The sequence below is a fragment of the Corvus cornix genome, chromosome Z (genome assembly GCF_000738735.6).
Source record: "Corvus cornix cornix isolate S_Up_H32 chromosome Z, ASM73873v5, whole genome shotgun sequence".
NCBI classification, from domain to species: Eukaryota; Metazoa; Chordata; class Aves; order Passeriformes; family Corvidae; genus Corvus; species Corvus cornix.
This window is the reverse complement of record NC_046357.1, coordinates 65230416-65256642: the sequence shown is the minus strand read 5'-3', so window position 1 is coordinate 65256642 and position 26227 is coordinate 65230416. Positions and strand designations below refer to the sequence as shown.

General features: G+C 38.4%; 1 protein-coding gene across 12 annotated transcripts in view; it reads left to right on the top strand.

Moving 5' to 3' along the window:
* The first annotated feature begins 8459 nt into the window (after positions 1–8459).
* The window catches only part of ZNF366 (zinc finger protein 366), a 34030-nt gene continuing 16262 nt past the window's right edge, over positions 8460–26227 (top strand). For 2 of the 12 annotated variants that reach the window (XM_020584139.2, XM_020584140.2), the window contains exons 1-3: positions 8460–8580; positions 20165–20208; positions 23558–23627. Coding sequence is in view for 1 of the 12 variants with exons in the window: in XM_010392819.3 (XP_010391121.2) it covers positions 9569–9829 (261 nt within the window). In the remaining 11 variants the exon portion in view is untranslated. Of the gene's footprint in view, positions 8581–9439; positions 9830–14726; positions 14746–20164; positions 20209–23557; positions 23628–26227 lie in introns of those variants that run through there. The other 10 variants (XM_020584142.2, XM_010392817.4, XM_020584141.2 and 7 more) reach the window with 9 other exon arrangements.

Sequence of the window (26227 nt, the reverse complement as noted above, 5' to 3'; positions counted from 1 at the left end):
TTGTAAGCTCTGTGTTTTTAGCTACATCTCAAAACTTTAAACAGTAGGATCCCCATCCCATATATACATACATATGTATACATACATAGAAAATTATTTTATTGAGCATTTATGTTTACTTTATCATAATCGATTCCTATAATCAGATTAAAACTAGAAGAGGAGGATAAATATTAAAGTAGAAAGTTTCTATTCAACAGCAATAGAGCACTATTTTTATCAAATGACTTTTGGACAAAATAAACACCTGGTGTACAAAAGTAAGGCAGATGGTGCAATTCGTCTACGGCAGGTCAGAGGCTGGAAGAATTAGCGCAGGACTCTAATACAGATCACCTCTACTTGATATGTTTTTGAATTTCAATAGGAAACCACATAAACATAACCTGTACACTTAAATATTGAAGTTAGCATTTCAAATAACAAGTTGGACACCTTTTAAAAGCTAGTGAGAAGACTTACCATGGGAACAGATTATGCAAAACACTGAAGCATGGACATTTGCTGTGACAATGAAGAGAGTGACTCATCTTTGGAGTACTAGCTTCGCTATTTGACTCTTCAAATCACAGTTTCCCTGCTTGGGAATAGAAGAGGCCCGTACAAGGCACGGGGCTGAACATCCTCACTTCTTCTTTTTAATGAGGATCGGTGAATTCAGCACCTTGCAAGAACTGGATTATGTTTGAGGAACTAAGTGCTGTGTTTTGTTGTAATTTGCTGCAAATCTGGGAAAATGTTCCCTCAGTAAATTTGTGGTTGGAGAATTATTTTCACCCTGAAAGTCAAATTTTCCATACTGTAAGAACCAGGATTATATGCTGCAATCTACTTATCTGGGGTTTTATCCAAAACACATAAATAAAATCAACTGATTCAATAGGGAATACCCCACAAGTACATCTAGACCAAATATTATTGTTCTGCTGTAGCAAAAAAGGATATAAAAATAGGAAGTCTATTTCTATGGGCTGTCCCAAGACGCACAGCAGCAAACCAGCAGCAGCAAACAGCAGCAAACCAGCAGCAAACAGCTCAAGAATGGGAGAACTAAAGACCACTTGACTCTAGGCTTCCCTAAGGGAAACAGAGGGTGGGAGTCCCTGGCTGTCCCAGGAGCTCTCTTTGCTGCAGATGCGGAGTTGTTGATCCAAGAGCTCTGTGGAACTCCCAGGTCGCCTTGGGATGAGGGGCTAAAACATCACCTCTGCCCTTTCTTTCTCATACACCTTTCAGAAGGTGGCTGATTGATGAATCTGTGGGTTCATGACATGACGTTTTGGTGACAGAACCTGCTCAAGATGTTGGAGCCCTGATTTCTCCACCCTATATGCATCCTGTGTGGCAGTGCTGCAGTTTCTAAGAGACCTGGCAAACAGAGACTATTCCTTTACTTCGGGATGGATGAATCATTGTACCAGGTGTGACTTTTAACCATGAAGTCTCTGCACCTCAGCACTTTCTGCCCAAAGCATTGCAGGTCTGTCTTAACTTTTCATTTCCTCTGTCACCAGTAGCTCATTCCTGCCCCACTGCAGCCCAGCTGGAAGAAAAATGACTGCCAGCACTGGGGAGCCTGCTAGGGAAGTCACAGCCATACAGCAGGTTCTCTCATGCTCTTCCTTGTATTCCAAGGGGTCCCAGGGCATAGAGACATTTTAGGGCCAGATGGAGAGGGAAGTGAGACAGCCATGAGACAAGTGAGGGGTTTTGTAGATTCAGTTTCTCCTTTGAGCTGTGATCATCTCCTAGGATGCTTCATAGGACAAGTAGAGCTTATCTAAGGCAACATAAGCTCCCTAGAGGTGTGTTCACACTGTCAAATTTTAGACATCTAATGTGTGTGCTCTGACTAGTTTTCTGAACAGCCCTGTCTCTCTCTCCATTAACTCTGTGGGAGCTCAGGCATCCAGGGTCTCCCCAAGTTCTTCTGCACTGTCACCTGCAGTTATAAGTCCAAAGTGGTCTAAAATATTGAGGCCATACATTTGCAGAAGCTCCACTCTCTTGAACTCCAGCAGCAGGAGCTGCTAGCTGGTGCAGGAAGAAAAACTCCCGCAGCATTTCTTCTCCTGATGGACCACCCCTGCTGGGGGTGGCATCTGGGGCATGAGGTGGTCTCCCTGTCAGCAAGCACTGCTGTGTGTTTGCACCCACAAGTTCCTTGTGGTACTCATCTGAAGAGACCCCTTTGACATGAACTACCATGCTTGAGCTTCCTCTGTCTTCCAAGGGAATGGCAAAGGGACCCACGAGGCTAGGATTGTTATATCAAAGATACATAGGATGAAATAAAAAGCCTACAAAATGAATATTTTTTTGTCTTTTCCAAGAACAGCTGATACTTTTATGAAGTGTTTATCTCCCACTTTATTCCCGCATAGGTTGTGATCTGTTTTGTAATTGCAAAGTGCTTCAAATCTTACATTCAGTGACATTGTGTTGATGTGAGAATGCGATGCACCAGAGACTGAAGACTGTTTTCTTAGTAGGTTATAGAAGCAAATTGTTATTGATAACACACAGCTGATCTCTGTGTGATTATCTCTCCATGTATCTGGTTCAGTGACGGCTGTTGCCAAGGAAGATAAAAAGGGGATCTATATTTCAAGCAGACATGGGAGAATTAGAAGAAAAGGAAGGAAAAAATCTTCATAATCTATGAGGTTTTTTTTGTTTTTTTTTTTTTTATCATTGCATTAAAGAAGTTTTAGGACAAAGACAGCTTCTTCAGAAATATTCGGGAACCCTGCAACACTGTTGCAGGAGTGATAACTTCCCGGAAGGGGTATTCTGTCAGTATGCTGATACAGAATGATCACCAGCAGAGTTGTATCAGAGTATGCTTATGGTGTATGAATCAAAGCGAGCAGCTCTGAATAACCAAAAGTGAGTGTAGAGCTGAAGAAATTCTAGTGACAAGAATTCTAGTGTAGTCAGAGTTTTTTACTGTGTGTTTTTCCCCTGTGCTTTAAATCATAACTAAATGCTTTTCTGCAAAACAATAGCAGTCTTAGCAAAAGTGTTCTGTTAAAATAAAGAGTAAGGTCTGAAAACAAAACCCATTTAAACTTTTGGAAGAAGAGAGGAAATCTAACATACCTAAGAGGTCTGCTTTTCTTTTCCCCTAATTATTCTTGTTTACATATATTAACACTCACTTTTTATTTATTAATAACAGCTTTGAAGTACTGTAAGCTCATGTGTCAATCCATATGCCCTGTCACTTACAGTCAATCAGTTTACATTGTGACTACTGGCTGTAGTTTTTAATACATGTATGGGGCCTAACACAATTATCTCCAGTTATGGGGAAGTCTTACAGCAGTCAATAGGAGCATCAAATGAATGAGGACTTCAGGAGTGTTTGCTCTGCCTAATATTCTGAGGAAAAAAACAAACCTCAAGAGAGTCCAACCCCAAACCCAAAATAAGGAAACAAACAACCCCAAACTCCAACTAGAATTTCCTTCCTTCTGTCCTTCCTTCCTTCTTCCTTTCTTCCTCCCGAATTCCTTCCAGATTCCTACCTTCCTTCCAAATTCCTTCCTTCTGAATTTCTTTCAAATTCCTACCTTCTTTTGGTTCTCCCATTCTCTCTCTCCTCCTCTCACCCTCCCACACTCATGCTACAAAAAAGCTGTAGGGACACAATCTATCAGCATTCACACTGGCATGGCATACATTATTTCCCAAGAGTTTTTTTGTCTCTACAGTCTAGCAGCTATAAATCAGTGGTGCACCACTCGGTAGCACTTCATTCTTTTCCTCTCAGAAAGGACCTTTGTACAGTGCCCACAGGATTTCAGCTGTAGCACAATTACTGGATACTTTGAAAAAGTATCAGAAACTAAAGCTCAAAAAGCAGTACTGCCATTCATTTCATATAAGACAGAGTCTACATTAGCTAAGAGACTAAAATATTTAAAATGAAAATGACAGCAGCTGGAGACTGATTGAAAAAAGAGATAAATTCATACTCTTTTCAAATTAATTTTGAGATAGAATATCAGGCTTCTAGAACAAGTAGTTATATTATCAGACCTAACAAGGTAAGAAGCATCACTATACAGGGAAGAATATGCAGACAAGCCTTTTCTTCATATTTTGTGAAGCCTTACACATTTTACAACATTAGATGCCCAGCCTTCACCCATAAACATATTAAGTAATTTCAGGTGCTACAGTATGTTAATTGGACATCAGAGTCCATGAGCATACTTAATTGAGCAACATAACCAAGAAAGACAGGAACAAATGCTGGATTTATTTTCCAGTCTAAGTAGAGGTAAAACTGCAGGTAAAACTGCTGTCAAATGGCCGGTTTGAGAAACCACCAAAAGACTTGGTGGATACTTTGTCAACTTTCCACATGTTACAGATCTTCAAAGTGACACCAAATTCAAACATACTGACCAAAGCCAAGTTCATGTCCACCTCTGACCTGAATAAGGCTCACAATCCTGCTCTCATAACTTCATGCATGTTAAAAGATGAAAACACATCCTCTTAATCAGACCATCATATTTTAAAATAGCTTTTGATCGTATTGTTTTAGTAAAGGTAGTTGTGATGATTGCATACAGAGTACAGGAAAAGCATGTCTTTAAAAGACTGCAGCCAATGTCATTTACCAGAAATGAGCTTGGCCCAGGATAAGTTGTAAAGGCCACTTTAAATTATAATAAAGTGTTTATTGTCAGGAACACTACTCTCTTTGGTACAAATTTCCACATTTCTCTCCCCAAAACAATTGACGTATGTGGTTGGTCCAAAAGTTATAGTCTGCAAGTGTTAATTGTTCTTTAAAGTGGCGATTAGGCATTACCTGTCTCAAAAGTAAGAAATACATTGATAAAACAGTAGTAAATTTGGCTGTACAAACACATACTCATGAGAATACTCTGGTCATACTATAATCATGAAAGACAGGCAGTAGAGTAAAACCTTTGGAATATCTCCTAGCCTTTTAATATTTTATAAGCTGAGAAACTAAATGAAACACAGAGTATGCAGGCTTATTGTGTCACAACATAATAAATTGCAAAACATAACCTCATATTGGTAACTAGAGCTATATCCTCCACATGCTGCAGCACAGGAGTTCTCTAGATTCAGCCTGTACCTGTCTCTGGTCCCATTAGCCTTCTGCCAGCTTGTTCCTGAACAATCTATGTTAAATATGCAACGCAGAAAAGAGATCAGGAAAGCACAGAAGAGAGCGATTTATGCAAAACTGTTAGGTCTTTCAGTTTTTTTGTCTCTGAATGTGAACTGTATCATTTTTACTCAGCTAAAATGCCACAGGTGTGCTGTAGACCTGGAGGAAGTTATTAATCTTATTTTTTGACAGGCAGTTCAGATATATACGATTATAAAGCAATGAAGAAAACCAGTAAATGTTTCTGGGTTTTGCCTCTGGTTTCATTTTCTCAGGATGAAATGGGATACTATTGCTGGTGCAGTTACCTCTGTGTTGTCTCCTATTGTGCTGGATAGAGGCTGAGCTTGTTTATTCCATTCTTATTTTGAACATATAGGAAAGTATCCCTGCTTTCATTGGAAGGAGACTGTGAAACAAAATTTATTCCTCAATGAAGCAAAAAAGAAAAAAATAAATAAGGGTCTTAATTTAATATATCCTAATCTAATTAAAGCTCTAGTCTAAACATGTATTAGAGGAATTTTCTTGGTCTTCAGAACTTACCTTGACCATGAACACAATAATGGCTTTTTCATGACCTGTCCATACAGAACATTATGTACTGAATGCAGGAACTACTTACACTTAATGTTGTTCCTCTAACTGCATTGAGGCAGACACTGAATCTCTCTGAATTTGTGTCAGTGCCTTCATTTTGGTAACAGTAGAGTGAGAAAAGGTAAAAAAAGAAACAACAGAAAACCAGGCAAACACTTCTTCCAGAAATGTTCTGAAAAACACATCAACTTGTCCCTTCAAACTTGGGTAAATGTCATAGTATCATGCCTTGTTACTTGGTTTGCACGACTCTAGATACCAAAGATTTTGTACATGCTTTTTTTTTTTCTCCACGGTCATTAATTGCACATTGACCTGACATGCAAAAGACATGCATTGCAAAAGACATGACCTTGCAAGGTATTTTTCTGGCACGAAAATCACAGTTTTAGTGCCTCGTTCTCATTGGGTTGTGATTTTCTGGCAGCAGTTGGGAGAAATCAGCAAAAGTAAGAACAGGTCAAGTACTTCAGTGGCTGCATCCTAGGAAGCAAGATTACTCTACCTGGACTTGTCTGGGGCAACTAAGTCCTGACCTCTTGGGTGGTAGAAGGGCTGCTGACAATGGAACCTGAGGTAGGATTAAGTGAAGGAAGACCTCCCATCTCCTGCTGTCCTTGCTGAAGTAGGGCCTCTCACAGTCCCCTTCAATCAGGATAGAAAAGTCTTATAACCTATTGAAGGCATTTCATAGATATTTGTGTCCAGCTCCTTAGCTTTGCCGTCCTCAAGGAAAGAGAAGAACAAGTATAGGACTGTGACAATTAAGTCCTTCACAGAGGACTATGCAGACTATCACATACCCTCAGAGACTTACTTAAGAATGATCCTAACTTAATCAGCATAGGTTTTCAAATATGCTTCTGTATTGGGTTCCCAGTGGAGAGAAACAAAACCCCGCATAATGGCAGCCTACAGGGTCTCATTAGCCTGTTGTGCCTGGCAAATAAATAAATTAAACTGTCTGGAATGGCCTGGAAGTTTCTACTATCTTCAAGATCATGAAAAACAATTTTGAAACAAAATTAATGGTTTTGTGCTATTAGGCTGACCCTGCAGGACAATACATTACTTCAGTGGCCTTCCATACCTCTTTCCTTCCCTTGTGCTCAGTATGCACAGGAGATATATTTGATTAGGACCTCCATTCCCAAGGGAGAATTAAGGACTTCATTTGCAGTATATAATCTAAGTGCATTGTATTCTTTTGCTTTTAAAATTCACCCTCCTGTTATGGTTTTGTCCATTGCAGAAAATCCTGGAGATGTTGTAAGGCCAGAGATCACTCACAGCACCTGCACCACTCTGTCAAATACTGATGTCCCTTATCAAAGATTTCAGTTTCTAAATATTAAGATAGAAGCCTTTCCAACAAAATAACTGCTAGATATCTTCAGGAAATAGCACCAGGAATCGCATAAAGAAACACAGGTGCTAAAGAGCTACTTCCTATGTTGGTTTAGAGCCTATCTATTCTTATTATTGTACAATAAATGAAATAGTAATCTTTATGGGATAACATACCAACTTGTCCTTCCATTAAAACTGGATTTACAGCAGTAATACAATTATTTCAGCAGCATTGATCTAGATATTGCTTCCAGAGCAACTTCTGGATGCAGAGGGTGTAGGAGAAGGCCTCTTGAAAAGGCTTTTTAAAAAGTCTTTCACAGAAATCAACCTGAATTGCTTGTTGAGAAGCAGCTCCAAATTCACTCCTGCATTACCAGACAAACTAAAAACATAGCTCCCGTGACAGTGTGAAGGTGTTTACTGGCAAGTATGTTAGGATGAAAAAAATTAATGGGGAAAGAAAGGGAGCATCTAATCACTATAAATGACCTTCAGATGATAGATAAAGTTAGGGGAAAAGATACAAGCAAACAAAAACATAGTGGAGCACAATGGGCTAAACTTATCCCAAGTATAACTTCAGCCAGCTGGCCAGTATCTGGTTGTGAAAATATGTTTGATGGGGAAAGAAAGAAAGAAACGATTAAATTATAAAATCTGTTCTAGAACATAGCACATTGGTTTTGTTTGGATAAATCAGTATGCCTTCTATGCTGCCATTCTTTGAAATTAATTATTCGTTATTGCACTGCCAGTATCAGGCTAGGATCCTTGCCACTTTTCTGACCCCTTTTATCCCCCTTTTTTTCCCCCACAGTGTTCTATAAATAGCCAATGTGCTATTTTCCTGTGATCAGAGTAAAGAGGGGGTTTAGGCATTTTTTTACCTATATCACCATGGAAACAAGATCCGTGTATACATCTATGATTAGTCTTTCTCTAGAGTAAAAGCCTTCATTATCTATGCAAGCTTACGGCTAATTGTTCTGCGTAAGATATGGGTGTCTTATTCCTACCCACTACTTAGGAAATTCATTTCATGTAGTTGCACATAACAAGCTGTAAAGAAGGTTTTATGAAGCCATTAATGCAGATATAATACTTGAGGAATTCCTTTTGGATTGGATATATTTATTTTTCCAAACATTTTGTTTGAGAGAAAACGAGATTGCTATCTGCTGTTTCCTTATTTTTTTGCAGGAAAGCAAAGGGTTGTTGACTTCCTCTCCCCTCCCTTCCTTCCTTCTTTCTGAAGGTACTGTACTCATCTGAAAAAAAAAAAGAGAACGAAATGACTGTTCCTGTTCTCCTTCTTAAGTCATTTGAAACATTGTCCCTGCTAGTTTTCTAAGTTTACTGCAATCTCTGCACGGGGGGGGAGGGAGACAGCGGGAGAGAGAGACAGATATTACAAACATGAGAGCAGGTAGAGTTTAGGGCAAGACTCCTTCCAGCTTCAACAACTGGTAAGTTAAGTAAAATGCTTTTATGGTTAACTCTTTAGAACTGCAATATATATATCTGCTTTTGTATTAAGAAAAAGTGTTAATCAGATACACATTTAACTGATAAAAGAATAATAACCATATGCATTAACAAGAAGTCTATTTACGCTAGAGATACCTGCAGTCTGGTTTTTAGATACTGGTGCTATTACCGTATGGTTTAACCTATGCAGATAGGAAAGTATTTTCCAACAAGGATGATAATAGTCATAATATAACCTGCTGTGAATTTTGCATATGTAAGTTCTGCTACCAGAATCTTCTTACAGGCTTCACTAACTTTATCCCAACAGTTTCAGCAAGATTCAATGGGCCATTTGTAAAATATAGAGAGGAGCTGTCATAGAGAAATCAATGTATTTCATTTATCATCTGCCAGTACTGAAGTCTGCTCCAACATGCCAACCTGTGCTATACTGGGAGAAGAATTACTGGGGCTGTTTTTGTTCCCTTCAAACTGCATTGTGTTTAGGATTACACATGTTTATCTCTACTCATCTGTGTATATGATTAGTCTAGGAACAGTGACATTTAAGAGGTGGTAAGATGGTTCCTGGCTCTCACTTGAAATACAACAAAACAAAAGAAAAAGTTCATGTTGCGTAGTACATAACAACACTGAGGCTGATCATCCACATCAGTAGTAGGATGGACTCAATTTTGTATCTCTTGTTTGCATTTTTGTAGACATCAATAATGTTTTTCACGCTGTTCATAAATGCATCAGAATGATCAGAATTGCCATGTAAAATGAGTGATTGAATGCAAGCGTATGTTTCAAATATGGCATGAGAAAAATCCCCCCCTGCACACTTTTATAGAAGCAGAATGCAGAAGTGGGGCACGTATAGGGCAGGTGTCCATTTCTTTGCAGAAGGAGAACTTGTTCACCTTATGATTCAGTATTTCTTCAAGCTGCTGCTCTCTGAAGTGCAGGGTCCTCTGCAGGATGCCCAGAGCCCAGACAGAGAGGCTACAAGTGGTGCGCAGATATTGCAGAGGGCTGGCAGGCAGGTCCAGCTGCCCTGCTCCAGCTCCTGTTCCCGCCAGGGTACCTGGGCTGCGCTTCCGCCCTGGGACAGCCTTCTGCTCCCACTCCTCACTGAAACAACTAGTGGAAAGGACTTTTTGCCTCCCTCTATCCGGTGTCTTTCTGCAAGTTTTTCCCCTAAGAAGGCATGATCTACCACAAATTCAGCCCAGTTTCTGGGTAAGTTGTAAATTCCTTTTGCTTTGGGAGCAGCCAGAGGGGGTTCTGCCAAAGGAGATGGAATAACTTGTTTCTTGAACTCCTTAGCTTAATGTTGCCGCTCAGTCTAGTTTGCTACCAGTCAATAGTTTATTTGGTTATACACAACCCACAAACAATTTGTTATCTGCTAATAACAAACTTATGCCACTTCTTGCCATGAAAACCATTTGCCACATCTTCCACTCAGGATATCTGGGTTTATTTTTATGTGACTAAATACTGATTCAAATTAAAGAGATGATTTGGACAGCTATTTTGACAGTTACATGTCAAACACCTGGAATACCAGTTTTTACATCAAGTGAGACGTATAGGAGTCTTCCAAACACACACAAAAAATTACACAAGCTCTGTGTTTTTAGTGGTATTTTGTACAAACTGCAGGGTATTAGTCTGGATTGCACTCACTTGTAAGTTTTGGTCTGGTTAGCTCAGAAGTTTAGTTTATCATGTAGGTAAGAGCAAGCTGCAGCCTTTAGGTACAGATTTTGTTTCTGAACATGATAAACATTTGTGTATTCTTGATTTAGATCATGTAAACAATAAATTCTTTCTCTGAGACACTGTCTGAAATACATAAATAAGAACAAGTTTGTTCAAATCCTGGTAGGTGAAAAAAACCAGTATATACTGTTTTCAAACCCAGTTCCCAATAATGAGCACAGAGAAAGAGGTTTTTTAAAGGAACACTTAGTAATTTGACAGTTAAAAACAGACCTTGAAGTTTGAACGTCATTCGTAGATTTTACCTATTAGGTTTACTTTCCTTCAAAAAATACATCTTTGCAATCTTCTGGAGTTTATTTGTTTTCACCTCTATAATTTATTGCCAGAACTATTGTAAGATGATTTAATACAACAGGAGCCTGTAACAGAACTAATATCTTTCTTGAGGTGTCAGGATGATGATTTTTGTTTTGCTGACATGTTATTCCTACATCACTGACATATTTACAAGCAGAGAAAGCTATAGTCTGATTTTGGATTGGGTACAGATTTACTACTGCAGTTCACAGCACAAATTAAATGTTTGTGAAATGAATTTTCAGTTATTCACCCCAATATTTGTGAGAAACTGGACTGTTAATAGTTAATGACTCAAATCTTAAAATGATAACAATTATTCACACAACAAACCAAGAATAAAAAGAGACAGGTTGTGTTTATTTTGCTTGAAGTCTTACTGCTTCTACTGCTTATAGCCACAGTTATGTATATAACATAAATAAGTAAATGGTCAGTCAGTGTATATATTTCCTCAGAGAATTATTTAAAACCATTTTTTCCATTTGATTTGTTCTCAATTATAATGAAATAAAATATAGAAGAATATTGTTTTTGTTTGGAAATAGAAAAACAAAACTATACCAGTAATGGCAGAGAAGTTACAGAAAGAATTTGTAGCCCGTGGAAATCCCAAGTTAACAGATCTGGTTCAAAAAGCATAGAAATTAAGAGAAGTTATTCTGTAAATGTCAATTACCTTTTTATATTTAGGACCAGCCTCTTTAATGGTGTAAACTATTGACACTTTTCAGATACAGAATAGTAGCACTGAGTTACACTCCTACTAACATTTTGGCATGTCTAAAGTATATTTTTGACCAGGAGATAATTTGAATATTTGAATCTCAAGGAGGTTTTTTTCACTTGTTTTTCAGTCTTACAAACAAGCTTATCAACCAGAGCCTGTTTTAGGACTATCTGGGTGCAGAGCAGTGGTAGTCTGAAAGACATGATGTGCATTTCATGGATAAATGTAGAGTCGTATCTTTAAGTGCTGTTCCTAGTAGTGCCAGAGAGATATACACAATTTAGAGTAGGATACACATGAGGGGATGCGAATCATGGAAGCAACCCAAGACAAGCCCCATATACTGAGACAGAAGAGTATGGATCTCAGACAGCACTTATGTTGTTTCCAGTCTTTGAAACTGCAGACTCAATGGTGCAGAAAGATTTCTGAGTGGACTGCTCCACTCTTCTGTATGTGTCAGCAGAATGGCACCATAATAATCAAAAGCAGTAAAGGCTGCAGAAGGTAATGGGTTTTCCTGTGGCTGTGGTTAAAGGACACAAATCAACAGTGTGTAAGGCAACATCTTACTTACTAGTTGATAAAAAATGATCCATAGTTTCTGAGCATCAACGCACATTCTTCAGTAGCAACTGATCCAATCAAACTACTCCTTCAAACAGACCTTATAAATGCTGTGGGACTGCTACAGATAGTTGTCAAATTACTCATTTGTTTGATGGACTAATTTTATAACCCGACCAATTTTTAAAAATAAACCACCTATGAAAACCAAATAGTTACTTTCTTCTTAAGTGCAGTAGTTTTCCATGACCTAGTTTACGATCTCAGAAGACCACTGAAAAGGAAGGAATGTCATCTTGGAGGTGAAAGAATTACAGAGACACAAATAATGCAAAGCCTTTAAAAAGAAAGAAAAAATCTGGCGTTGGGGGTGGGGAAAGAGACAAAAGTTTAGTTGGGATTATTCTTTTTTTCTGAAAATCTGATATTCAGAAATTGGGACTGCAGCTTTCCATTGCTGTAAAAATGCAGGGGCACTTTATAAATGATATTGAGATTTTTATCCAATGAAGAGGCCTAAGTTAATCCTCAGCAGTTACTTAAAACACACATAGAGTTGCATGCTGGATGTGTATATTTTGTTTATATCTATCTGGCAGGGACTACTCCTTCTTGCTTGACTTCTAAAATACTAATGATCCAGTGAAAAATATTACTTAATGTTTGGTTAATTCCTTCCAAACTTTAAAACTTTTTGACTTGCTTCTGTAAAGCGAATGATTTTATACATGTTACTCTGCTCTTGATAAGCAAAACACAGCATTTTCTTTCTCAACCAACAATTCTTAATGTACTGTAAAAACTTGTAATGTCACTGGTAGTAATTAAGCTAAGTAATCGTGTAGTAAAAGAAAATATTTTTGTGCTCTGGGGGTTATGGGAAGAAATTATGTGAATAATTGCCTTTTTTAAACTTTCATTTTTTATTTCCTGCTTTTTATGTTAGAAAAAACCCATTATTAATTATTTAAATGTAGGATGAAAATACCACCCTGTTTTTAATTTCTCTTCCCTTCCTCTCTCTTCTACCATGACAGCTAAAACACTAACACATTTTCCTTCTACTTTGCGGATATGCAGGAATTAATTTGATTTAAAGGAAAAATCTTAGGGTAAAGATCATGTTTCCTGAAAACCTATTTTTCCCTTGTGAATCTTCGAAAAAGAAAACCTGGGAACATGCAATTTTTCATCTGCATATGCTCATTAGAAGTACTAGAATTCAGAGAACACTGAAAAATACAAAATTGAAGATTGGTTTAATTGCTAAAAGCTACAAGGTAAAGTGAGTTTCCTACACTGATAACATCTTTACCAATTTGAGATTGAAATCAAGGCTATGAGAAGCAGCATACATTTTTAGCTTAGTTTTTCTTGGATGATGTTGTAGTAGAAGGGATACTAGTGCACAACAAGTAGGCACCACCCACGCAGTCCTCTGATGAAGGCCTGACGAAGAATAGACACCACCTAATTTCCCTATACGGAAGAATCTTAAAGCTTGGTCTTCCCACAGTGGAGGACCAGATGTGGTGGGTCTGGGAGAGAAGCATGTGGCTTCGCTCCTTCTTGTTCTGACACCAGCCACTCTGATAAGCCGCAAGTGTGTTACCTGGGAAGGACAAGATCTCTTCAAGTCTTCTTTTCATTCAATTGCTGCTATTCCTGGCTCTGAAAGAGCCACTTCAGTCTTCTGTATTCAGGGTTGCAATGTAATTATTAGACTCTTTTTGCAATGATGAAAGACCTTCTGTTTTATGGTGGGCTCTAAGCTGGACCTGCCACTAAAGTCTTTGTAAATTGGAAGGAGTATGTGCTCTTACCAGCATGCAGTACACTGGATTTAAACCAAACTTGTACTTTAAAGTTGTCCAGGATGGATGTATCAGAAAGTAGTGACTCTTTCAGGTTTAGTTGTTTCTCTGAGTTGCTTTTTAAGCCATGTAGTATTTCAGCTTGGTGCTTCAGCTCCAGGTAAAAATTATTAGAGAGCATTACTTGAAAATGGAGTGTCTATCATACAATACTTCCAGTTAGCATAATATTTTTCTATTAGTCTGCTTTTTCTTAAAATTATTTAGAGTATGTGTGTAATGAAAACAATATCAGGAGGTGGAAAGGGAACGATGACCTGTTTTTAGAGCATCTGTCAGCTTCTAAGGAACAGCAGAAGTTGTTTGAACCATCTGGTAGGCACCAGCCCACACTGGGTCAGTTTTTAGTGCAGATTTCTGAAGCTATGAAGATCACCCTGTATTTGTCCAAAACCATTGTCCTGTGATAGGAATTCCAGAAAACTGTAGAGGACTTCCTGGAAGAGCAAGCTGACAACAATTTGTTCATAGATTCACCAGAAATTAAACCCATCCATTTGTAAATGTGCAGGAAAATATTTTTTCTATAGAACCACAGCAAGGAATTGCACCAGCATGAATGCTATATCCAACAGTTTTCCTGCATAATGCTGCACTCACAGTATGAAGTCATCAAGATTTCCAGAAGAATTTTGTATGTCTGTAGGCAGCATTTTGTTGGGATGTCACAGAAAGAGTCATGTACATCAGAGAAATGGTGCTCATCAACTCCTCTTTCTTCTGCCAGAAAAATGGAAACACCAATCTTTCATTCCAAGCACATTAACTGATTTTTTCGCATCCCACAGAAAGTGAATCCCACCTAAACTTCAGCCACAGGTAAAGAAAGCAGTTGAATGGCTATCACTGGATTCTGCAGGAAAATGATCAGGACTCAGGAGTCACCCTAATTACTTGCTGTAAGGATTTTGACTAGTTTGTTTCCTGCTAAAAAACCATGATCAGGCTCCCACTGGAAGGCAGTGAATGTGGTTAGGACAGTAAGTCATGACAGAATTCACTGGGTAATGTTCCCATGCTCAGACCAGACCCTTACCTACTATTCTTTATAAAAGACAGCAATAATTCCTATTAAATTTTCCAGGTTTTTGTATGTGATACTTGTTTTTTTTCCCAGGGAAAAAGTCCTGGATAGAATGATTGGGGGTAGGGTTATGGAGGTGTGGGCAGGGATTGATAAGATAGTTATATTAATATATATGGTGATTTCTCGCAAAACTTCATTTTATAATGCTGGTTGGCCATTCATGCAGTCGTGCTGTCGAGTCACAGTGGTTTGATGGGGTTTTTTGGTTTCCTTTTCTTTGTGATGAAAATCTGAACTGAGTTAGCATCCAGAACAAGCCTTTGTCATCACTCACGGTGAAGGATTAGTACTAGAGTGGTTTGGGAAATGTTCAGAACTTCAGGTTTTGAGCTATATTGATTTTCTTCTCACTATTTTTTCTTTTTTCTTTCTTTTCTTTTCTTCCCCCCCCCCCCCCCCCCCCCAAAATAATTGCTTACTTATTTGTGATTTTAGTCTCTGTTCCAGTATCTCCTGGTGATACTCGGCTAAGTCTGAGCTGTCTTTCCCACTCCATATGTTAGTTTATTGAATTGAGTAAAACTAGCATTTTAAATCTGTTTCAGTTTAAAATAATTAACCTCAAGTATTTCCCCCCATATTTACCATAGGAATTTCTTTTCCAATTGATGAAAATTACAGAAGCAAGATAAAATTTGTTTCAAATTTCAGATTTTCTGTAGTTTTGGCAACAAACTTGTGCTTCTTTTTAAGACTTTCTAGAAGTTAACAAAATAATTAAGAGCAATACGTAGAATGTGTTTTGGGCATCAGACAGGGAAAGTATTTTGTTCAGCCAAGGACAAGATTCAAGTCTGGCACCACAAGTGAAGGGAAAAGGCAGTGAGCAAGGTGTCTTAAATTATTTCTTGCAGGTACTTCATATGATCAGATGAAAATACCATTCTCTGCTGGAACTGAGGAAGTAAACACATTTCTCTTCAAACTAAATAAACTGATTTTAAAAAAATGAACCCTCATTGAATGAAATTGTGAGATGTATATGCAAGTGATATTTTTTCTGGACAATAAAGGCATATTCAGCACAATTTCAATGCTTTAACAGAGGTTTTATGCTCAGGCAGTTTGGAAGGCAGAATCAAATTGCAGATAAATCAAATGAAGTTCCTTCCAATGCCTCAGCAATTTGCCTTAAGAGCCTTTTAAAACTCTGTCTTATTGATATGATTCTTAATTTTCTTTCTTGTTGGGCCTCAACAAAATAAACACAGTGGTGTCCTAAGAACAGCATTGATATGTTTAATTCCTTTACTGTTTTCTCTTGTACTTAGGTTCAGAGGGAAATATCTAAGTCACTACTAAGCCAGCTTAATTACAAGTGAGTAATGGAGGCTAATAAGGATTAATCAGTCTTTATAGCCAAGCAGCTTTTCCAGCAAGAAATCTGCTCAGACTTCAACTGAAATAAATTTTATTCATCTTTCCTAAACAAATAGGAAAGAATTATCTGGTAATTACTTTTAATAACTGGACACCAAGAGAAGTGTTTGGTAGCAGATATATTTTTATAAACACGCACACACATTTTTATATATACACTTCTGTCACTCTGTGGGTGAAATCCTCTTCTTTCAGTTCTTATAGGATATAATATGTCTTCCTGAAACACACTTTATGAAATACCTACCACTTTAGCAACCTCCAGTTTCACTATGAGTTTTGAATGTGTGAAACAAGGAAATGAGCACAAAAGAAATACAAAAAGCAATGGTCCTTCTGAGGACTAATAATCCTCTTCCATGTTTAAGAAAAACTAGCCTTTCATTAAAACTTAATCTGTTTTGGAAACTTTTTATGAAATTTCTTCCATACAACCCTCTTCTCACTTGGCCCTTCTCCAGCCATGTGTACACATTTTATCTGGTCCTCTTTTTTGAGGTGCATGTGATGCCCAGAAGGTGCCATTAACTGCTGATGGAGGGAGCCAGTGGGCTGGCTTGAAGAACCAAGTTGAAGGTGGCCCTTAGCTACCCTTTAAAATAACAAAGACATGGGAGGAGAACAGACCATCTCTCTGGCCTCCATATAGGTGATAAGGACACTGGGATTACAGTAGGAAGGAAAGCTCAGTGTATTTCCTTTTTAAAGGTCATGAATGCCAGTGAAAGGTTTGCTTTCAAAATAACAGCTCAAGCAGGACAGCATGAGGGTTATGGAAGGGCATGCTTTTTTGATCATTCTAATTTTGGATGGTCTGCATACTCTTTTTTTTTTTTTCTTAAAATAATAGCTCAAACACTCTCCATTCTGCTTATAGTGTTTAATGATTGTGCATTGTAGGTGGAAAGATTATACCCAATCTCCTCAAGGACTCCACACTCTATCAAACATCGGTATTTTACTACCAAATCCTTCCTAATATTTATATTATTCATTTGTTCTTCTGTTCACCCTGTCTTTTATAATATCTGTATGGAGAGAAAAAAAAATTCCTAAAGCTTCATGGACACTATTTGATAATTTTCCAGAGGAAAAACTATTTAACACATAGGATTCCTACAGTGCCAAAAATGTATTATTTTAATTTGCTGTGGCAGATATGGGATAGACAGGAAACAGGGATGGAGTGATAGGACTTCTATAAACAGTGTTTAAAGTGACTCCACATGCTTTATAAAGGCAGGGACATATCCATGGTTCCAGTCTATGACATGAGATCTCCTTATCTGCTTAAGAAAAGGAAGAAATTTGTCTAATTGTCATCACCTCACTGCAGTCTAATCCCAAATCTTGTTCTCAGCTACACCCCAGATATTCCATAATTATTTCAGTACAAAAAAGGTGATGTCAGGGAGAGAATTAAGTCGTCTGCTTAGGATGAGAGTTGTTTAATTGAGTAACTGATAAAGCTGGCCAATCCATCATTAATTCCAATGCCTAGTGAGGGCAGGATAAAACTGCATTTCCACCCTGTCTGCTGGCACCAATTACACTTTGCATATTTGAAAGCCTTCTACTACATGTGCTGTAAATGTCACTGTTATGGCCAGCTTGATCTTGTCAGCCCTGAGCTTTGGGCAGGGTCTGAAAACTCAGGATACCTATACCCAAATGCTCTTGGGAACCCAGTCCTGTAAGTTTACATGCAGCTGAATATACACTGACAACATCAAATTTGGGGCAAAATACAGCAGGCACAAGATGGTAGGCTGATTCATTTCCTTCTCAAGGAGTTTGGACTCACACCTCTAACCTCTTAGGGGAGTGCCCCAGCTAAAGCCTGTGCTGGTGACTCTGGTCTCCTTTGGCTGGAGCTGGACCTTTAGACAAACAGAAGTGCAAGTGCCAAGGGGCAGGGAGCAGAGAGAAGTCAGATGTGATTGTTAGGGGCTGCAGACTCCAGCCCTCTAGAATCTGGATTCCTCCCAGGTGTAACTTCAGGCTACCATCTGTTTGTGGGAAGTTTTTTAAGATGCCTGAAGATCAGGCTGGAAAGTTGACATAATACGCCTTCCTGTTTCTTGTACTCTTCACAAGACCAGTGTCTTGGGTTAGCTACACTGCTAGCCTGAGCTGACATGCCTGGTTTTACATCCTCCTGTGCCTCACCAGAGTCTCTGTTTCCTCTAAGCTATGCTTAACAGGTTTTTTTGGAGGAACAGAGAAAGGCAAGAGGTTGGGCCAGAGCCACCCTGCTGTGGGCAGAGATGGGGCAGGGCTGCACTCTGGACCCAGAGGTCTGCTAGCAAACAGCTGTTCCCTCTCCCCTTCCTTCCCACTCCAAAGCAGCCTTGAATTCCATGTTTGTACCAGCAATTCAGGCAGATGGAGGTACTCAGCTGAGAACATAGTGTCTTGGCCCCCTTACACACTTTTAGACCAGATAATTTGCTGTGCCTTGCAGGGTCCCATTATATGTAGCTGTGGTTTGGGGTGACTTTGTGTAAACAGCTAACTTTGAATTCAGAGTCTGTGATGTAACATTTGTTTCATTATGCAGGTTTTCTCTGTGTTGCTGATCATTTTAGCAAACAGAATAGAGAAGTAGAGAGGGAGTGAACAACAGATGGAGCACAGAAGTGAAGAGGGAAGAACATATAAGAGAAGAACTAAGAAAACTCATAAAGAGGAAGAAAAAACAGAAAAAAGGAGAAAGGAGGATAAGGAAAAGAAAAATAAACCAGCAGCCTAAAGTACACTTGAAAACGACTTTGTACATATCCTGAAATGACTAGAGGTCCACAGGGCTCAAGTACTGCTAGGGGCATTGCTAGTAAGGCCCTAGGGCAGGTGATCTGTGGGGAACCCAGCCATACTTCTCTGTCACCCTCACCAGAGAGGAGAGTGGAGAGAATGACAGCAAAGGTGTCCCTAGAGCAAGGACAGAGCACACATAAAGGTAACAAAGGGATAGCAAACCATTTTGCTAAACTGACAACATAGCACTCATACTGGAGAGCAGAAATATATCTGCAACTGCCTCACTACAGCACCCGCCAACTTCTTTATTTTTGGTTTAAGTCTAATCAATGCAAACATAGAAAAGCAAATTATGCCATAATAATTTAAACACTTCTGATGCCACAAACAGTGCACAGCTTTGGCAGTCTGCATGGTGGGACTGCTCCAGACATCCAGCAGAGGAAATCTGAAAACCTACTTTAATGCTTTATCAAAATAAAAATATCTGTAAGTTATGGAAACATGAATGTGCATAATTCTGATACTATTTTAAGGCATTTTCTCTATTATAATGAATACCAAAGAAACTATACTCTGTGAAAGTGCTCATAGTGTCTTGCTTTCTAAAAATGAATACAAACGATGAAACGAATACAAGCTACACACAAATACAAGATTATTTCAAAAGACTAGTCTATAGTCAGTGCAGGCAAATGGGTATGTTAAAATTCTGTATTTCCCAGCTAACATACAACAAAATTTTGCAAGTTAAAATGCTAAAATTTGTGAAAAGCAAAGACAATGCAGGGACACTATTTCTACTGCTGAGTTTTCTGTGAGAAGTCCCATTTCTTTGTATTGGTGCCACCTCCCAGACAATATTAATGCAGCTATGCTGGATAGGAAGCCCTTAGACCAGAAGGAATATCTAAAGTAACCAAACTTCAAACATGAAGCTGGGATGATGCCAAAATAGCAAATGAAGGGAAAAAAAATTATTTAATAAATAAGATATCCTTGAAAGTTCATTGCTTGTTGCATCTGTTTACTCTGTCATGTCAAGCTGTCATATTTTTTTAATCAACTAGCTTTCTTTCATTTTCATTAAGCTTGTCTGCAGAGGTTGCCGCCTGCTGACATACTTTCTGAAGATGTAAGTATTTTTTTCAGTTGGTTGTGGAATAGATGGGTTCCTATCTCATTGGGAAACAGAATGTATAACAAATAGTAAGGCAAACTGTGAGAAGTACTTTCAGACTTCATTGGAAGTCTTCCCACAAGCCTTAGTGAGCTCTGATTATGTCCTATGAAAAATTATCAAGGTTATCACTTTTCTTTTACCAAGCATTTACTGTGAAAAAACCCCCACATTTCTTGATGGAAAGAAGAAGTTTTTTCCTGAAGCCTGCTACCAGCAGATGATGGTAATTTCCCAGGGAGAAGTGAAAAGACAGTGAGCTTCTTAGTACTATCATACTAATGTAGGAAGAAAAAACCTGATCTGGCTCACTTCTCATTTTCAGTCATTCCAGGTCATGTTCATGAACAATTGTTTATTTATTACCAGTTCCGGTTCTATTAGTGATGGTAATCCAAAATGGGAAGAGAAATATTTAGGGCAATATCTTTATCTTGATAGTGTTCTCCATTTAAGCAGACATATGCCTCATAAAAGGCATGGGGCAAGAAGCCTTATCTCCATAGACAGTTAAGTTAATGATTGAATCATGGACTTCATTTGTACACTGGGTCTACATGCATGTGAGAGTGAGGAAACAAGTGTTTGTCGAAGTGGTATTGAAAAAGATTTTACTAAACTCAATGACTATTATTCCCAGATCAGGTCTGTTTTTCTAAAAGCTTCCATTATATTTGTGTTGCCTCATCAGCATCTGCACTCATTGATTTTGGATACTTTCTGTAAATCCATATTTATTTTTACAAGGTAGTCCAAATTTCACAAGGTAGTCCAAATTTTTCTCTTCTCCCAGCTCCAAACTGTGGCAGAAGTAATCTCTTCATTTAAAATGTAAATAATCTTTTAGGTTAGCTTTGGATATTGTAGCATAGAAACATGACGGCTGATTTGGGTGTCCTAACATATACTTAGTTTATATATAATATGCACACGGTGTATATACTCAGATTGAATTTATTAACATACACTTTGTATGTGTTAATGGAGCCCGTTTTTCAAAATGTTCTGCTTGAAATGTGGATGTTTATTCCTGGAGAACATGGATGGAACACACATCTTGCCCAGACTTCTCTAAAGCATAGGATAGTAGGTTTGACACTGATTTTAGAGGAAGTCTGATGTGAGCTTGGATGTGATTTTTTACCTTCTGCCTAGAAAGATTCATGCTGCCACTGAAGGAAAATAGCAGGGAAAACTGTAAGGAGGGATCAGATATGTACTACCTGAAAATACTTGTTTACCAGTAATGGACATATTCACCTTTGCACAGGTGTTCTTGTCATTTTCAAAGTTTGACAAATAGCTTAAAGTAGTGTAGATTCAGTTTGGAGCACTTTACTATATAAATGAAATGAATTCATTATAATAAAATCCCTTGGTCAGATCCTGAGACAGATGCAAGGTTTGCATAAATAGCAAATGAGAGAAAACTGTGTAAATAATTAGCTGCTTAGTTCAACAGCTGTATAACCGAATACATTTAAAACCAAAACATATTTGGAAGAGCAGACCGAGAGTTCATTAAACCTATTAAGAAAATGATAATTATCCCCATAATAACTGTTGACAAGAATCAGTGATTGAAAAAACCCAGCTGCTTGTTCAATAAAGCTGAAGCTCAGCAACTGCTCAAGTTTAGCTCAAGAAATGTATTAGTGTTATATTCATCACTAATCCTTACCACATCCAACAGAAACAGCTGTTAGTTTTCATTCTTTGTTTGTAGATGGCCATATTTCAGGGCCTCAAATTGCACTCTTACAGGGCATGGTTTCTACAGTCCTATGTGTTCAATTAAACATGGAATTTCTCTTCCGGAGAAGAGAAGCTCTTTGGCCAATTTGGCCCCCTTTAGACTTCCTCCACTTTTATCTGTTTCATCTTCTACTGAAAGAGCAAACATAAGTGCAAACCTCCTAATAAAGTAACCCATTTCCCTTTGTCATATCACTTTCACTCAGCCTTATTTCTGGCTTTGTGATTGTGTTGCCCAGGAGAAAAATCAGAACTGTAGTAGTCAGTGTTTAAATTTGAGAAACTTCATAACCTCACATTTTTATGGCTGGACATATTATTAGTCTATAGACAGAAAGATTAATCCAGGAAGCAGAATCTTGATTCTACTGAATTCTTAAGAAAATTTGCTTTGACTCCAGTACCAGGTATTAACTGGAGCCTGTAACAACATATTTGCTTGTAGAGCAAATAGCATCATTTACGTACTTTCTTGAATTGTTTGTCTTAGAAATGAGTGGACATGAGAAGGTAAATGGTAATTCATATTCTGCATTAAGCTCTCTTCCTCTTTCATGGAAGTTAACAAGATTATTAGCCGCTGCATAGATATTCTATTTTGGAAATTCCTCAACAACTATCTCAAATCACTGTAACATTTCTTTTCTTGTTTTGAAAGGGCAATAAGAGCTAATTTTTGGTTTTATTTTTCAAAATATTGTATTTCCATGTGCATAAAGAAATAAAATTTGGGGATGCTTGTCTCTTCTACAGAAACTGACTTTTTAATAAGTTCTGGAGTGCTCAGTTTAGTGGAGGGTGCTATGTTTAAGGGCCAATACAGCATGGAAATCTCCATCTCAGTGAGTTTCCAGACCAATTTTTCAAAACCAAGTAGCTGATATATTACTGATAAAAGCTAGAATTTGCAATGACCATCCAATGTTTAGAATCACACTACATAGCACTACATTTTAAATAATAAATTCTGCAGAAAGAAAAAACTTTTAAAGTACTTATATAAGAAACACAAACGGTTCTTAGGTGATAATTTGAATACAAAAATATTTAAATAAAAAATATATTAAAATAATGCAAAAAAATTTAAATTCAAACTCCCTTCCCGCCTTATTTGTTGCTGAGTATTAAAATGACATCTGCTACTCCAGAGCCAGAGAGTAGAAAGAGTGTACTATGGACCTGTACTAAAACTTTGAAGTTCTCTGCTGAAGTTATTTAAAGAACAAGGGACTGTTCCCTAACTATATTTTGTATTTTCACCAAGAGACAAATCTGTTTTCTCTTCTGTGGTTTCCTCAGAACTCATGTTTTTGTGGAATTAGGTTCTGGACATAGTTAAGATCATGCCTCCATTCAATTTAGCAAGGCTTTGCTACCAGAATGGAAGAAGAAATAATTAATGTATATATTATAGCAATTTAAGGGGGAGAAAAACCAACAAGGTGATCCATATTTAGACTTCCCCTTTTCTTTTAAGTCCTCTATGTGTTGGATTATACAGCACATCTCTGATTGTGCTGGTCACTGACTTAAACACTTTCCCTTGTAGGATTGGTCCTGTGATGCCTGTAGCTGTGGCCAGTGGAATAAGCCCATATGCTCATTGAAAGCAGTCAAAGGTTAGTAGCACAAGGAAATAGTTTCTTTCTTATTTCAAGGAGTTCTTCATCTCTGTGTTCCATAAAGAGTGAAACTTTGCACAAAACTCTGTGTGGAAGAAGGGAGTAACTGGAAGCCAAGAAAAGAGAGAGCAATTAGACACAACTCACTGTAATTTCTGTGTATTTTTGGCAGCATTTCAATAATCCAACAAGAGCAGTAAATAACATAGCTGGGTCCTCAATTGCTTTGGGCTTTCTAAAGAATTTTATACACTTATTGCTGGGAAAAAAGTGAGATACAAAGTTGAAAGATGTTTGAGGCACATACTTTATAGGGAAAATCTTGATCTAAAAGCACATCCCTTTATAGGGAAAATCTTGATCTAAAAGCATTATGTTCAAATTGTGTGAGTTCACTCTGATAAAAAGGATTTTTTAAAGCAGATTTTTTTCTTTGGGAAAGAAGTTGAGAAGTTTTCAATATTCTTGGGATTCCCTTCCCCTTCTCCCTTTTTAATAAGTCAAACCTTTGTACCCAAAGAGTTTTCAAGATCTAACTGTTGTTATTTTCACCAGGGAGTTAGGGTGACAAGGAAACAGTAGGATGAATACCATATGTATATATATATATATATATATATATGCATACATGCAGACATAGTGTGCAATTTAGGGTACCACATTATATGAATGATATAAATCTGTTACAGGGTATCCTAGGGAGGGCAATGGAGGGCCGTGAGGGGAATCCATATGAGGAGCAGCTGAGTTAATTTGTCCTATTCAGCTTGCAGAAGAGGAGACCGAGGGGAAATCTCATTGCAGTCTACAACTCCCTCATGAGGGGAACAGGCAGGGCAGGTACCAATCTCTTCACTCTGGTGACCAGTGGCAGGAATTGACGAAACAGCCTGAAGCAGAGTGAGGGGAGGTTTGGTTTGAATATCAAGAAAAGGTGTTTCACTCAGATGGTGGTTGGGCACTGGAACAGGCTTCCCAGGGAAGTGGTCACAGCACCAGCCTTACAGTGTTCAAGGAGCATTTGGACAATGTTCTCAGGCACATGGTGTGATGCTTGAGGGTGTCCTGTGCAGGGCCAGGAATTGGACTTGGATGATCCTTGTGGGTCCCTCCCTTCCAAATCAGGATGTTCCATAATTACATGAATTGATATTGTGTATATATAGGTACACTACTTCCAGTCAGTGCACTATCAACTGAAAGTAATATTGTGGTGTAATTTTTAGATACTTGTCCAACTTGTAAGCAATTATTTTATCTTTTACCTCTATCCAATGTGGTTTTTGAGTTATAAGTTCAGATAGCATTCAGTTTTTCCTTCAGTTAGTCCTTCTTCGTGCATTGTTTGATCCCATTGTCTAAGCTTTCCATCTTAAGAGTTTTGTTGCTGAGCCTTTAGCTTCACTTTTTTATCTCAAAGATAATTATTCAGTCTACACTATTAGAAAGAAGCAATCTCTTTGCAGGAAGTTTTTTAAGATGCCTTCTCTTGTCCATGGCCTAACTAGGTCATAGAGATGTGCTTTTATCTATCTTTAGAAGAAGGTTTATCCAGCATGTAGCTTCCTGAAATAGAAATAGGAGTGTATTTAGTGCTCCACTCACCTTCATGCTCTCCACCCAGCATTTCCAAGAATGATGGTATAAATAGCATCAACATGTCACAGGTGATAGAGGGAAAATGTGTCTAGTTTTCCAACCTAACCTTTGCCTGGTTGGCTAGATACATGCACACAAACACACACATTCATATAAGTGCGTCCCTCAGGAGGGCCACAAGGATGTCACAAGCTTAGGCAGAGAGAAAACTGGAATGGCCAAAGCCCAGCTGGAGCTTAATCCAGCTGCTGCCACAAAAAATAACACAAGAAGCATCTATATGTACATTCACATCAAAAAAGCAGGCCAAGGAGAACCTTCATTCTTTGTTGGATGTGGGGTGAAACTTAGCATTGAACGATGAAGAAAAGGCTGAGATACTTTGTGCCTTCTTTGCTTCAGTCTGACATAGTCAGACCAGTTGTTCTCAGACTGCCCAGGCCTCTGAGCTGGGAGACAGGGAACAAAATGAAGCCCCCATAATCCAAGGGGAAATGGTCATCAACATGGTACAATGCTTAGACGTGCACAAGTCTGTGGGACTTAAGGGATCCGCCCAAGGGTACCAAGGGAGCTGGTGAAAGTGCTTGCCGAGCTACTTTCCATCATTTACCATCACCCCAGATTGTTTGAGGAGGTCCCAGCTGACTGGAGGTTGGCAAATATGATTCCCACCTACAAGAAGGTTTGGAAGGAGGGTTGTAGAGCAGCTCATCCTGAGTGCCATCACACAGCACATACAGAACAACCAAGGGATCAGGCTCAGGCAACACGGGTTCATGAAAGGCAAGTCCTACTTCACCAACAGGAACTCCTTCTATGACTCGCTTAGTGGAAGAGGGAATGTATTCTGTGTTCTAGGACTTCAGCAAAGCTTCTGACACCATTTCTCACAGCATTCTCCTGGAGAAACAGACAGCTCATGGCTTCTTGGGTGCACTGTTTAGCATGTAAAAAATGTCAGGATGCCCTGGCCCAGAGAGTGGTCGTGGATGGAG